The sequence below is a fragment of the Blennius ocellaris genome (genome assembly GCF_963422515.1).
Source record: "Blennius ocellaris genome assembly, chromosome: 16".
In the NCBI taxonomy this organism is placed as follows: Eukaryota; Metazoa; Chordata; class Actinopteri; order Blenniiformes; family Blenniidae; genus Blennius; species Blennius ocellaris.
Window position 1 is genome coordinate 16642622 of NC_137665.1, and position 15601 is coordinate 16658222.

Genomic DNA, 15601 nt, shown 5'->3' on the forward strand with positions numbered 1-15601 from the left:
TATCTATCTCAACCAATCAAAGGTGGTTGAAGTTCTTTCCTCCCAAACATACTGATGCTCTATATCTCATCTCCAAACGTGGATAGCTGATTAGAAGGGGGGCCATGCGGGAGTGCGTGAGATAAAGGAACAAAGAGAAGGAAGTAGCCGGAGTCTAACAAGGAGAGCGTCACGGATGTTCAGGTGTCACAGTTTACAAACAGGACCCCTGATTCAGCCCCAGAAATCAGTTCCCGAGAGCTCCAGACAAACACACCAGTGAATCATGCCAGGGTATTCCACTGTGTCTATAATTTGCTTTCTCGTTACTAGAAACGCTTGGCACACACTCTTCAAAGGACATCCCTGTGTTGTCGCCCCCCCCCCCCACCCCCAATCGAAATCCACCTTTTCTTTCCCCTCTTCTGAGAGACAGAGAAGGAAAATAAACAGAGGCTCGTGGTTCCAGTAGCAGCACACTGAGTTTCCTTCCTGTCGGCTTGAATGTGTTTGGGGATTTTTTTTTTTTTTTTTGCCTTTCACAACTTCACTTCCCGCAGCAGAAGAGAGAGGGGTGGTGGTGGGGGTGGGAGGGGGATGGAAAATGAGCTGCGAGGGTGACATGTATTTTTGGGTCACATTTGGGAAGCGGGCTTGTCTGATGTTAGTAAAAAATGTTCCTCTGCTGGTCACTGATGAGTCAAGAGTGACCCAGAATAACCAATTTAAAATTAGGAGCGCCTAATAAAAGACGGGCCGACTGGCTCCTGGATGTTTGTTTACACTCAGAGACAATGAAAGTTATACATCCAAGAAGATCGACCTGGAAAACCAACAAAAACGAGGCAAAATGCTGGTTTACTCCTGCAAATCTGTAAGAATATCTAGTTTCAGCCAAGGCAGAAAGTTTCTACCGGACACCACTGTTTTTTGAGTCGTCATCAATTAACAATATATTTTTTTTAAAACAAAACAAGGGCAGGCCACTGCTCTGAATATGAGTCCTCTTTAATATTATTCACTTGCTTTACTTTCAGCCCTTTTGTCACTCGTCCTCCAACAGCTGATCATTAACACTCTATCGTTTATTTGATGCAATGAGAAAAAAAACAATCATTCATTGTATTGTACTATGTAGCAAATGGATGTCATTTATAGAAATGAAACTTTCACAACGTGTAATTTTACGTTTCCAGCTGCAAGAACAGTATTATTTTCTGTTCAGCTTTCTCTGTGGTGAACTTCTCCTTTTTTGCCTTTTGCATTGTTGTTGTGTTTCATTGACATTAAAAAGTTAAATTTGACATGTAGTGGTGATGCAGGAAAATTGAATGCAACCTAAAATTACTGCCACAGTTACAATAATAAATCTATTTTTATCAGAGTCAGGAATAAGTTATATTGATAAGTACTGAAGTACTGAGCTGCAAACATTTCATCCTCACCACTGAAACCAAAAAAAACACTTATAACAGGAGAAACGTGGCTTCTAATTTTATTTAAAATAATCTGTGATCCTCTCTGTCCGGTTTATTGAATCAGGATATTTTCTCTTCAAATCACATTCAGTCATTCAGTGATAATAATAAGCGCAAAAGTGATTAAAATCACATTTCTTCTTCCAGCTTTGCACGTGAGCCTGCGTTACACTTTAAAGCTCCTCTCATATATTGCTGTTGTTGCTTACATAACCGAAACAAGCAGCTTTAATGTACTACATGCGTTTGCTTTGTCAAACCACACAGCGAAATTGAGACCTAAGAAGCTTGGTTTTATCTTCTACCCGGAGACATTTATTGTCATTGCAAGGATATAGTGATTTACATAATAATTAGAGCTTTATTGTCCAGAATTCAATAGAATAAAGCTCTGACGCCAAACTTGAGTGAAGCTTTTAAATAAATTAAGTATTTCTTTCCCCAAACTTTCTAAAATGTTTCCCTCTCATAAAAAAAAAAACCCAGAACTGAACCTGAGTTTAAGATGTAGATTACAGACCCCACATCCAGCGACAGACCTTAAGAATATTTGTGGTATAACTGAAGCTTAAAGCCACACCTCTCACACAACAGTAAATGGAATAATCTTGCGCGCCCGGTGGGGATAATATCCTAATCCCAGCGTTTCCCTGGCCTTAAAACTCAAGAGATAAGTTTGTCTAGACATGGCCTTAAAGTAGGGTGTTCTCCTTCTGGAGGACAGGGGGGCCCTGCCGGAGGAATGCTTTGATACGAGCTTTTAACCTTCGGGAAAAAGGTCCTCGTTTTCCTGGAGCCTGCCACCCGTGCAAGGAAACATTACGCGTGCGCGTCCTAAATGCTGCTGTCAAGTCTTGTGAAATGATAAGTCTGCTGCTTGGACTTCATGCCCAAGCTGAAACCACGCATGGAGATAAACGCATACTTGTCGGTGGAGTGGAGTCAAAAAGAATGTCAACAAGTGTTTGAGTTGGGATCAGCGCGAGTCGACGAGGACTTTATTTTCGTTTGAAGTCATTTCAAAGAACAATCCTGCCATTAGCACTCATAGGAAAATAGAATACAGCCGAAAAAATATAAAAAGTTTACAAATACAATACAAATTTGTTTTCCCAGTTAAATGAATGTGGGAAGGCCACTAATCCAGAGGGGATTAAACAATCTCCTTGAAGAGTGACTATAAATGTGCCTTGTCATCAGCGTAAACAGCAGAATAAGCACTCATCTTCTTATTCTGGGTTGAATTCTGACAAAGGGTGGCCATCTGTTCCTCTGCTGCTCACCGCAGATTTCCCTAAAGAGATAATCCTCCTTTACAAAAAAAAAAAAACAACAAAAAAAACCCCGGCAGAAACTGATCCGCAGTTGCGTGTGGCGACCACACGGTGGCTCAGTCCATGCAGGAGGAAGAGGAGGAGGAGGAGGAAGAGGAGGGACACAAGGGTATGAAAAATTAACTTGTCCTTAGATGTAGCCCGGCGCAGAGCGGCTGTGTGAGTTTTTTTTCATTTCATCCTCCAGCTATGGGATTTCAGAGGATTTATGGAGATGTCGGTGATGTAACGCGAAGCCACAAGACAACAAAACACGGCCGTGCAACATGTAAGAGACATTTCTGAGGACATGTGGGTCATAAAAACACCACAGGGGTGCCTGAACACATCGTCTGAAAGACAACCCTGAGCGGGTTTTTCAAGGGGTTATGCTGGGAAAAGGTATGACCTTGACCTCAGGTTTTTTTTTGTTTTGTTTCCAGGGATTAAAAAAAAACAAAAAAACATTGGCATCACGTGAGCTGTTTGCAAAATAGGTCATGAGGTCAGTGGCTCAGTTCATTACTGACATGCAGCTGCGGCGCCGCTAACGGGACGTTAGCATCGCTGCAACTCTGTTTAATGATGGGTGTAATGAAACATCAGGCCGGGGCCGCCAGATGTTCCATTCCTCACGCCGCAACCTGGACGCTGACCGACGCCGGCGGCCCTCTGACTCCGGCACAAGCGGCTGGAAAAAAACATGCCGAACTAGATTTCCGCGTGCGCCAAGCGGCCCTGTTATCGGGGAACTCGTCCTCCTGATTGGACGGCGGCCTCATGCTCCTGATAAACCTCGTCGTCCTGACTCATCACGATGCAGGACTGATGCAAAGTGCTGCTGACAGGAAGGGCTTTAACCACACGGGATCACCTTTGACCCCACCTTCAGAAAGCACGGCACCCCCCCCCCCCCCCCCCCCGCTGCTCCCCCCCCACCCCACCCCCACCCCCTCCATCTGCATGTCGCGCTCGTCCTTGGAGCACATTGAGGCCGAGGTCAGCCACCGTCGTCCTGAATAGAGCCGGGAGATGTTTACGTCCTCGAAGTGGGTGTCCCACTTTCTTTCACGGGACAGTCGCTCCATTGTTCGCCCTGCGGCCGTCCACCAATTTAATGTCGCTCATCTTGCAGTCTAATGGAGCCTGAAGTCAGGTTCTGAGCCCCCCCGTGATGAGAAGGTTCACAAGTTTAAAAACAACCAGGGGGAAAAGTTCCTGTTGACATTTACCTACAAGTCAGTTTCAGTGGTCACAAACAATATGAAACATAGAATATTAACATGTAAAGCACTTTTTTTTTTTTATAAGCTCTTGTCAACAAGCACAGTAGGAAAAGAAGTGCAATTTAAAAGCGAAGCCTGTTCTCACAATGTCAGTGTCATGGTGGCTTTAATGCTAATGCTAGTGTCAGAGCCAGCTGTTCCAGCTGCACCTGAACACTGTTGCCCTGAGCAACTCAGTCCTCAGTGTTGTTAATTGGCCCAAGAGAGCAGAACAAGGTAATCACTTTTTTTTTTTTTTTTTTACGTCGTACAGAATTGTCTGTTGTCTGAACCTCCTCGGGAACCCGTTCTGTGTTTTAATACACTCGGTCTAAATACATATATCAGAGAGATCTGGCTCTCGAGACGTCCTTCTTTATCACTGAAATCAGACAAGTAAAAAGACATTACACGCTATTTCTGTCACTGGAATTAGTAGGCAACTTCATATCTCCTATCTGATTGTATTTGTATCCGATATTTCTCATGTTCTTGACAAGTGAGATACTTTGTAATCATTGGTTTTAAAGGTGCTATTAGAAAAAGGTTATTATTATGAGTTACATTGAATTAAAATGTATGTTTTAAGTGTAGTTGTCACATGATCACATGAGTTGGAGCAGAGAAACTTGAAACATGCAGGACAGTGTCCTTCAGAGTTTCTCCTGGAGTTACCCTAGTGGTGGAGAATGGCTCTGCAGTGATTTTCCCCACAATGCAGTAAACTTCAGATTAGCGATGTTCATCCCGCGCCCCAGAGCAGCCTGCATGCTGCATCTCGTCCACGGGCATTACCTCAAACTCCCAGAGCCCCACGTCCCACAAACAGCCCCAGAGACGTCTGAGTGTTTTTCTCACCGCGAGCACAACCAGCTTCTAAAACCTCCGCTTTCTCCTGCTTAGCGTGGTTAATTTTTTATTGTAACTCCCCCCCTCTCTCTTAAAAAAACTCTTAAAAAACTGACAATCGGGTCAGAGACGCCGCGGCGGCAGCCCTCGGCACGGCTGAGGGGATCGATATACGCTTATATACGTGTGTTTAATTTCCATTTGCATGCAAATAAAAGCACAGAGTTCATCCTTTAAAAGGTTCCCAGCGTCCACCGCCCCGGACAATGGAGCGAGGAATTCCTGAGGTTCAGAGGCGGAGGGGGTGTCATGGGTGGGGCGTTAGATTAGACCACCTGTTCCACCAATCGGACACACACACACACACACACACACACACACACACACACACACACACTCATTCTTTTGCTTTGTCCCCCTAACACACTTGTTGTCTTTCACATTCCCCCTCACTATTGCGTTTGTAGCTTCATAAAACTCCTTCTTCTCTCCCTCACACACACACACACACACACACACACACACACACACACACACACACACACACACACACACACACACACACACACTTTCACCCTCATAAAACATGTCTTTGCTCTGAGCTAATTTTGACTGCATTCCATTTCAGTCACATCTATGGGAAACAGACAAAACACTTTGCCAGATAACTTTGACTGGGAGCCACACACACACATGCACACACACTAAACTTAGACGTGTCGCCATGGCGCCTGTGTCGGGCCTCGGGGGAGCCGTGTTCAGAAGGAAGCATAAACACAGCAGCGTCCCTCCCGTCCACATCGATGTGTCTCATCCAGCAGTAACAGGGATCCCCCCCCCCCAGCTGCCGCGACACAAATTTCCTGCATTTTTTTAAATGTAACATAGATACACGAGCACGACGCTGTCCTCAGAAACTCCCATCGTCTCCAAGCGGCGGAGTTTGCAGGACGGCCCAGCCGGCACAGGTCTGCCTGAATGACTACTGATCCCTGGAGCGCTGATCTGCAGAGAGCAGTTTAATCATCCCCGGGACGAGTGTTTCTGGAGTGACGAGGCGTTTTATAACACCCGCCAAACCTGACACACACATACACACACACACGCACGAGGACAAGTGTGCCTCATGCCCGTGCATCACTCTAACCAGGCAGGAGGTTCTGCCGCCTTCTTCCCCCGGCCGAAGCTCCGTCCCCTCGGCCGCTGCCAAGTGCTCATGACATCTGTCCTTGGATAGACACGCAGCCAAAGAGGACAGAGAGGAGCTCGACACGCCGCACGACAGCGTCCTGTAAAGTCGCGCGGCCTTGTCCACGACTGTAGTAAACAACCTCTGTTTACGTTCACACAGCAAGGTTTCGGGGGGAATGTTTAGGCTTCCAGCTGACGTTGGGCGCTCAGATGTTCGTCAGGCGTGTACTGTGAAGTGGAGAGCGGTCCTGACAGCAGGCCGGAGAGCTGCACCGCAAACACACAAGGACAGTCCAGCACAGGAAGCGCAGGGAGGGAGATAAAGCCTCGCTGCCACGTCGCTCGAATGACGATAATGTGTGGACGCACGAGCAACAGGAAATGCTATAATCATATTGAGCCGTTACATCACAATGCGCCGCGTCGACTGAGGCGACACCGACCCAGCCCTTACTCTCCGCGCCGTGTCAGCACTTCGCCGGCCCCTGCGTACGCTTGTAAATAGTTGTTGTTTTCCTGAGAGCTGCATCGAAGCAGTGTATGAAACTGTGGTGACTTCCTCCGTCGTGATAATCAAGAGTTTGGGACTTGGGAGCGGCGTTGTGTCAATGAATGGACTCACTCATGACATCATGAAGCGCAGACATGCACACATTGGGTGTTTGTGTGTAAAACTGCTTATTGTTAGAACCTGGTCACTGTCACTTTATCTATTATTTATTTATAGTGTGCACTCAGCTGTATTGCTGTTTCTGTAACTGACACATTACCAGAGCTGTTACAATAGAATAGAATAGAATAGAAAGCTCATGTTTATTCCAATGCGCCACAGTTAATGTTAATGTTACTTCCTGTACTGTGGAGGATGGCGTGCGTAACGCTTGATAAACAGGAGTTTAGTGACAGAGGTACTTTTCTCTGGACACTTCAGCTTTGGATGTTGCTGGAGACGCATCAGGACAGTCAGTCAGTACAATCAAAGCTTTGTATCTTTGGAGCTGAATGAAAGCCACGACACAGTGTACGTTAGAAAAAAATAAAACTGAACGGATTCACCTGGTTTGATTTACCAAGTGGCAGTTTTTAGATTGACGTAAGTGCTGCTGTTACAGACTTGTTCATTTTTCCACTGTTGACATTTTTGACATAATATGAAATATTGAGTCAAACAGCCCACATGTTTGAAATCAACATTGTACGTATCTCTCATTGTATGTATATTCAAGTTCAATAAACATAAACCCTTAAGTTAAATCCAATTGATGCTTGTTATCTTGAATTGTACCATAAATACAGAACTGTAGTGTGTCATCGTTTCAGTGCAGTCTGGAACAACCTGCTGTGTGAACTGAACCGTGCAGTTAAATTTGATATTTTGAGTGCACACCGGCGTTTTAGCTGAACCGACTTAGAACAAAATGAGCTGAGGCAGCCGGAAGCATGAATTCAACCCATCTCTTTGTTTTCACAATGTAATAATGATCCAGAAAGGTGCTCTGCAGACACACTGAGTGCTCCGGCTGAAGTTCCCCTTTTGGGCAAATGAGATGAAGAGATGAACACAGAAAAACCAAAACATGCGTGTATCTGCATTTACATGATTTCTTTTTTTACACACACACACACACACACACACACACACACACACACACACACACACACACACACACACACACACACACACACACACACACACACACAGTGTCTGGCCAGTGATGACATCATCTCGGCTGTATTGGGGGGGTAACGTCACCCCAACCTGAGCACAACTGCGAGACGTCCCCCCCCCTGTGGACAACATGCATTATTCACACTGAAGATTGGGTTTGGCTAGGGTGTGTGTCCCCCCCCCCCCCCCCCCCCCCTCCACACACACACACACACACACACACACACACACACACACACACACACACACACACACACACACACCCTCCTCTTCACTACAAACCTGCTGCTCCAGCCCACTTCCAGCTCAGGAGAGGAGTGGTGATGGGGGGAGGAGGAGGAGGAGGAGAAGGAGGAGGTGGGGGGGTGGTGAGGTAATCAATGAGCAGGACACACTGTCAGTGCACGGCGAGCAGGAGAGGAGTAAAGGAGGAGCTCCTCTGCTCAGACCATTCATCATACTCGCTCAGCTGCCAGCAGCTGCTCGCGGCTGCAGAAGTGTCCGCCTGCAACACACCCCAGGCCGTACAGAGACACGTGGACGTGCGGGACTGGGAGGGAAGTGAGCGTCCCCTGAGTAACTACTGAAGCCGCTGACGACGACGACGATGATGATGATGGTGATGATAGTGATGAAGACACTCACCATGAAAAAAGGCTGTGACATGAGTACACAGTGTTACCGTGCAGCTGGCCCGAGCCATGATGAAGGAACACACACACACACACACACACATAGTGAAAACTGTTGCACGGGATCTCGACTCCAGCCTTCCTCACTTCAAGACGGATCACGTCGAGGGATCGTCAACCTGCCAAACTCTGCCACACCCCTCGTTCGCTTCTGCTCCTCTTTCTCTCAAGTGTTCAGAAATCAGCCTCGGACGGCGATGTTTGGAACTGTGTCATCTCTCCAGAGGCCGAGGACTTGCCGGTGGCAGCACCTCTGTCGGACGCCCCCCCCCCCCCCCCCCCCCCCCTCCCCTTCCTCCTCCTCATCCTCCCCTATCATCTTCCTATCGCCCCGATCTTCATCCTCCCCGGAGTGAAAGCCCTTGCCCAAAACACAGCAGCATGCTGCGCTGTTTGTGTTTCCCCCCCCCCCTTGCCGGGTGGGAATGTGGATGATGGATGTTGTGAGCCGACCGGCTGCAGTGTAGTTAGTGTGTGAGCGCCGGCGGTGGCGTCCCCCTTCGCTTCCCCTCCATCCTCACCTGGTCCATGGTCTCAGCGAGCCTCCTGCTCCCTCCTGGTCCCAGTCATGGCACGAAGGGCACTGGCAGCCTGTCCTCTCCTCTCCTCTCCTCTCGTCCTGCTTCAGTACTCCCAACAGGAATCCTTCGCTCACACAGGCGAGGCAGCCGGGCAGCCGACCGCCGCCACCGCCACCTCCACCTCCTCCTCCTCCACCACCACCGCTGCTGCCGCTGCTTCGCCTCTCCACAGAGGCATGCTTCTGTCTCCGACCGTATCTCTCAGAGTGACAGTCTGATACGTCCAGCTATGCTCTCATCCCCTGCTCTGTCCTCTGTCCTCTGTCCTCTGTCCTCTGTCCTCTGTCCTCTGTCCTCCTGCTGCTCGGGGCGGCAGCTAGAGGGGAAACGGGGCGTGCATTGGGCTCCTCAGCTTATCTCCCTGATAACCAGGCAGAGGGAAGAGACTCCCGCTCTCCGTATTCGTTTCTCCAGCTCTTTCACTCGCTGCCTGTGTAAGCTGGCCCCCTCGCCTCCCTCCCTCCCTCCCTCCCTGTCTCCACTTCCCTCCTCTCTCTTCCACCTCCCCTCCCCCTCCTGCTGCTGCCAGGACAGAGCCACGGCGGGCGAATGGGAGAGCCGGAGCGGGGCAGAGGGGAGGGCGGAGGGCCGACATTGGCTGCCGGGAGCCCCGTGTGATTGGCGGCGGAGGGCCGAGGGACCCTCTACCAGCTGTCCAGCTCATGCTTCCCTGCAAACCTCTGTTGCCATTGACAACAGCTGCCGTGCGGCTCACCAACCACAGCACCTCAGACACAAAGCCATTGGCTGGCAGGATTTATGGCCCCCGCCTCCAATTGTAGGAGGAGGGGGGGGGGGGGGGGGGGCATGTTGGGACGTGTAGTCCAATCTGCAGCGAGGCTGAAGCGGGTGTCTGAGAGGCAACCTGTGAGGAATGTTTCACCCCGCGGAGGGAGGGAGGGGGGGGGGCATCCCTGATCACTGAAAGCGAAAGGAGGCAGGGATGCGCGTCGTCACTTGTCACACGGAGACTTCGGGAATGAAGTTATAGAGCGACACATGAGAAGAGGAAAGACCTCGAGGCCCGGGCATTCTTGGTCAGCCAGGAAAAAGACATCCTCTGTCGTTTCCCTCCCGGCCCGACACCGAGGGGAAACTCCCACCACCACAACAACAGGAACTGAACAGCTGAAGGCCACGGCTAAGCACAGAGGTTCCCCCCGCCTCCTCCCTCCACCCTGATCCTTTCTTTCATTGCCTCCTTTTTCTTTATTTGCTCTATCCTCTCCACCCCTCCCCTCCCCTCTCTCTCTCTCTCCCTCCCGCCACCTATTGTATTAATACACTCACATGCACACTGCTCCACCCCTGGACTCCATCTCATCTGTGCTCCACAGAAAAGGTTGCGTGAGGTTACAGGTGCCACGGTGGGGAGGGGTCACCACCGACTGGCAGCAGGTGTCGCACCGCGTTGCATCAATTTAGAGGAAAAATCCTCTCGGGGATGCTTCCATTTCTATATGTCATCATTTCCCCACGTCGGCAGGTTTTCTAGGAGTATTTCACTGATGAGAGATTCTAGTTTATGGCGGCGGTATGTGCAGTTTTACTGTCTCAGGACCTCTCTGGTAGGTTTAGTCAGCTGTGCAGCGGACACCTGGACGCAGAAAGAAAACATGTAAAGTAGATAAAGGCATGTTCCTTCAACTTTTTTCGTGACTTAGTTCCACAGAAAGAGCCATTTTCAGATGACGTCGGTCATATCACTGTAACTACGATGTTTGTGTCGTGGCAGAATCAGAAAAGTAAAGAAAAAGTACTTGGAACTTTTCATTTACATTCTTACTCAGTCACAAGTAAAAATACCTTTGTTAAAGAATAATTAAGTAAACATACAAGCTACCTTTTCACCACATTTCAGTGCAGTGTCAATTGCTGATGTTTGATTCGCTTAAAAATGAAAAGGTGGAGGGAGGTGCGTTTACACTGCAGCAGCCGGCACACCGACAACGGTGTAATTAGTACGCCGGGCCACGGGAGGGCACTGTTGCTTGTTTTTGTAATGGGCGTGGCGTGACCCAAGGATGAAGGATCTTACCTGAGCAATACTATGAACACGGTTCATGTGTATACTTCGAATGAACTGTCAGATTTTCAGGATCTAAGCATGCATAGTAAACCCTGACCATAGTATTACGTAATAGTAGAGTATACGGTAATATCCTTAAATGCATGCGTAGTAATAGCGCTTTGTCGTTCCTTTTGCGGACACACTCGTGGACGTTGTCGTGTAAACGGGGCCTCAGATGCATCCAAAACACCTTTCTTTCACAGTGAGGGGTAAAACTATATATCTCTGTTAACCCTCTCTGTTTGAAACACTTTTAAATAGAATAGAATAGAATAAATAACGCATACGCTATTAATCCCGGGGTCAAATGCTTATAGTTTATTTTAAAGTAAATATAGATAAAAGCCAATGAATGCCATTTATATGCAATGTCGTGTTTCAGATAGTGCAAAACCAACCAGTTAATTAAGTTTTAATATTTCACAGCTTACGGCCTTTGACTAGAAAAAGTCTGAACTCTCTATATATGGTTACTTTAAAGGGTTGGAGACAATAAACCTATTGGAGATGAACTTTGTAGAAAAGTTGTAGACGCCAGGGGGAAAATAAATACCACTTAATTCAGGTACTTATCAGAAACTTTCTGAAAACACTTTGGTTTCATGTATATAAATATTAAAAAAAAAAAAAAGGTGTGTAGGTAGTTTAAACCTCTCAGGGATCATCAGCCCATGTGGGTGTGATACCTTGTGCACATTCTGCCAGCCGTCTGGAAAATGCAGCAAAGTCACAAGAAGAACACACGATATTCCCAGAAATGGCAGGAATGCTGCCTGCAGCTGTAGCCCGACCAGAGCGCTCTGCTGCTGAATATTTCTGCCTTTTAAAGTCAGCAGCGACACAGAGAAATGTCCCATTCTGCAAGAAAACGCTGCAGGGGGGGGGGGGGGGGGGGGGGGGGGTGGGGGTGGGGGTGGTAGAAGTGAAAACACCTGGAAGGTGGAAGCGAAAAGAAGTGCACTTGTTCTGGCTTGTTTTATATTCAGGATGGCGATGCGGGACAGGCTAGTGGGTGAACGAAGGGGTCAGGGATGGTTTCCAGCAGCCGTACTACAAGGTCACGCTACGTGCAAAGCAGAAAACAACCCAAACACAACACCGACCGCCACTATTTGTCTGCAGGTCCGCCTCAATGCATCATTGTTCCGCTGACCCAAATGCACAGCAGCCTCCGCCAGAGTCAGCCGCTCGCAGTGTCACTTGATCCCGGGCCGTTTTGAAGTGAGGCGACTGCCACACAGCGCTCGTATTGTGATGCCGAGAGTGGCAGATTATACCATCAGCGGCAGGAATTCACATGGTTTCCCGGCCTGCACACATGTGGGAGAGACTTCGAGCTAAGTGGCGGGAGGAGGATTAAATGAATAGTTTAACATTTAGGGGACAGACTTGCTGGTATGGAGAATCCTGCTGGAGGACACAGATGCAGAGATTTGATACAGATCAGCTGATGTTTTCCAAAATATAAAAGAGCTTTTCAAAGGATTCCCTGATATGAAAATCAATTTAGCAGGAGAATTGCAGTGAGGAACACAGCAGATTCGGATTATCGACTCTCACTGGAAAACATTCTTAGTTCAAGTCAGTGGAGCGTTTGCATGTTTTCCCTCTGTGTGTGTTGAGTGTGTCCGAGTCTGTTTCACCCCCTTGGAATGTTGGTAGAATTTATAGGGCTTTTCAGTTAATAAAGTTTAATAAACTGTAAGTGTTTTCCAATCTTGGAAAATTGTTTGTTGTGGTTTTGGATAGAAAAAGCAGAAGTCCAAGTGACATAAGGTGACGCGAGAGGGAGTAGTCCTTTATGTCCAGTAGGTAAACAGCACCATCTGCTGGACAACTGGCAGCATAGCCTCTCCACTGCTGAGAAACTCAAGGAATGGAACGACAAATAATGATGCAAAAACAAACATTTTATAAAGCTGCTGCATCTAATCTAACTATAAATGCACCATGGAAGAGACGTACGGTGGCTCACAAGGCTGCCAAAGACACACGCGCCAAAGAAAAGCCCAGTAATGTCTTTATTTTTTTTTTATTTTTTTTTGTGAATGTATGGACTCGCTGGAACCAGCAGATGGCGGTAGTGCAACTTTATGGATGCAAACTGCCATTAAAAACAACAAGAAGACGAAGAACGTGGCCGCTATCGTTGCATCCAATTAAAAAACAACAGATTAATACGACTGTGATATCTACCGATAAAGAGAAAGGGGGCAAGATTTAAAAAGCAATACTTCTTCTTCCACTCTTTTCTAACATGTAACACACATATTGTAAAATGTGAGTGTGTGTTGAGTGATCTGTGGATTATATTTGGAGTGTCTGTTTTTATACATTCCGTTTGTTTCTCTTGTTACTTTGTTGTACATGTCAGAAATATACAAATAAACAATGATAAAATAATATATTCTTTTGCTTGATCAGTACTAAACTCTTCAGAGGCAGAAACATCGTTCAGTTTGTTTGTTGTAATTTCCTTTAACAAAGCCAGAGATGAGCTACAAAGGTTTTACTGGAATCATCTTTATTCAACCATTTCTCCAAACTATCACCAGTAAACACGTTTCAACATATCAGACAATATAAACGAGGTTCTGTGGTGAAACTGGGACAGAAATTCCTTCATGCAGGTCATCTGCAGTTGAAAATAAGAGAGAAACAGATACAAGAGCAGGGACATATTAACTCCCGGCGTGTTGCTCTTTGGCCTGGTGGTGGTGGTGGGGGAAATAAAACAGATGAAAATAAGAAGATAGAAGATTGGCAACTTCATGGAATGAACATAAACACTGCCACCCAAGACGACGGCGGGAGGAGGTGTGGGAACCGAACAAAACCTGGGAGAAGGAAGACTGAACACACGTGGCATTTTCTGGATAATACTGTCAAACCGAACACAGCAAGTCAAAGCCCTAACAAATGATATTTTTTTTTTTTTTTTTTTTTTTTAAATCTCACAGTGTTGTATCAAAAAAAGGCAAAATTTTATATTTACTTGTGCAGAGGTAATATTGCTCCTCAGGATGGAGGATAGAGGGGCTGTGGGGGGAGGCAGGGCAGATTGCACTCGTCCAAAAGGAGGGAATTAAATTAAGTGTAAGTGGGGGTGATTGGAGGGGGAGAGGGGAGGAAGAGGGGGAGGAGGGGGGGGGTACAAATATGGCTTTTCAGTTCATCCTCTGCCTTTGTTTTTCCTCCTGGCTGGATCGTGATCAACGTCCCACCTGAGAGCCCCGTTGGAGGAAGTCGTCGCCATCATCATCATCATCATCACGGCCTGGACGCACTTCTCCATGGAACAAGGGAAACAGCTGGAATTGTAAAGACATTTAAACTACCGTCAATAAAAGTGCACCTTCTCCAAACAGCCAACGCTTAAAAGCCAACATGCCTTCGTCACTTCCATCCCAGCGGTGAATTATTCTCCCGGTGCCACATGCAACATTCTTCCCCGTTTTAATTTTAAATAAACGCTGCGAGGACAGGCCTCCTCACCGTTCTCCTCCATGGACACCACAACAAACATCCGCCCCTTCGTCTTCACAGCATGTAGATGATGTAGGAGAGGAAGACGAGGCCCATGATGGCGAAAAACATCAACACCAGTATGTCCACCATGATGGAGTCGCTGTCAGAGACGGACGGTGTCGATGCGGAGCGGGACGCGCGACACGGGCGGCAGCCGTGCGGCCGGTGCAAGGAGATCGGAGGGATTCGGAAGTCTTCGGCGACACTCGGGAGGAGGCCGAGCCAAACGCCCCGCCCCTTTTCACTGCGAAGGCGGAAGTGATTTTAGGCTTTCGGTGCGTTTTCCTCTCAACTCCTGGACAAAAGCCAGGTTATTTTACTTATTTATTTTCTTTCTCAGAATAGAACATACCGTATTTAAAACACACGAGTGCATTCCAGATGTGTATGACTGCTCGTTTAAAGGCGGCGCAGCCCAAGTCAATTGTAAACAAACACCGTCAGGTTACATTTACATCTGGACGGGAGCTGGAATTGACTTTATTCCATTTATTTTTCAAAAACTGCGCGTCTAGTTCACCTTTTTTTTTTTTATTGGTAACAGTTTGGATATCTGATTCTCAAAGTATGTGATGACCTATCCAGGAAAAAGTTTCAATTTTTTTTTAAATTATTTTACATTTGAGTGTTGTGTAGGATTCTCATGGTACAATATTGAGACACCCGTTATTTGCAATATATCTCATACGTGGGGATTATATAAGGTACACTAATCAATTACACATCAACATCGTATAGTTTCAGCAAGATTTATGTAGTGCACAGTCCTACACAGATAATCTTGAATGTATATTTAAAAATAAATCCGACATTGTGGATAAATGGTTTAAGTTCAATTCTATCAGAAAAAATTTTCTGAAGTGTTGGTTGGAAAAAAAAAAAAAGGAGAGGTTAAGGCCACTCCCTCAGAGTTACTTAAATTGCCTCTCAAATTTGTGCTTTGGAGCATTATTGCCTCAAAAGTTCATTAAAAACACAATAAAAT

General features: G+C 47.0%; 1 protein-coding gene across 1 annotated transcript in view; it reads right to left on the minus strand.

Moving 5' to 3' along the window:
* Positions 1 to 9048, minus strand: part of arhgap23a (Rho GTPase activating protein 23a) — a 71494-nt gene extending 62446 nt beyond the window's left edge. Inside the window, exon 1 of the mRNA XM_080511305.1 lies at positions 8958 to 9048. Coding sequence (XP_080367431.1) covers positions 8958 to 8966 — 9 coding nt within the window. The 5' untranslated portion in view covers positions 8967 to 9048. The remainder of the gene's footprint in view (positions 1 to 8957) is intronic.
* Positions 9049 to 15601: the final 6553 nt, after the last annotated feature.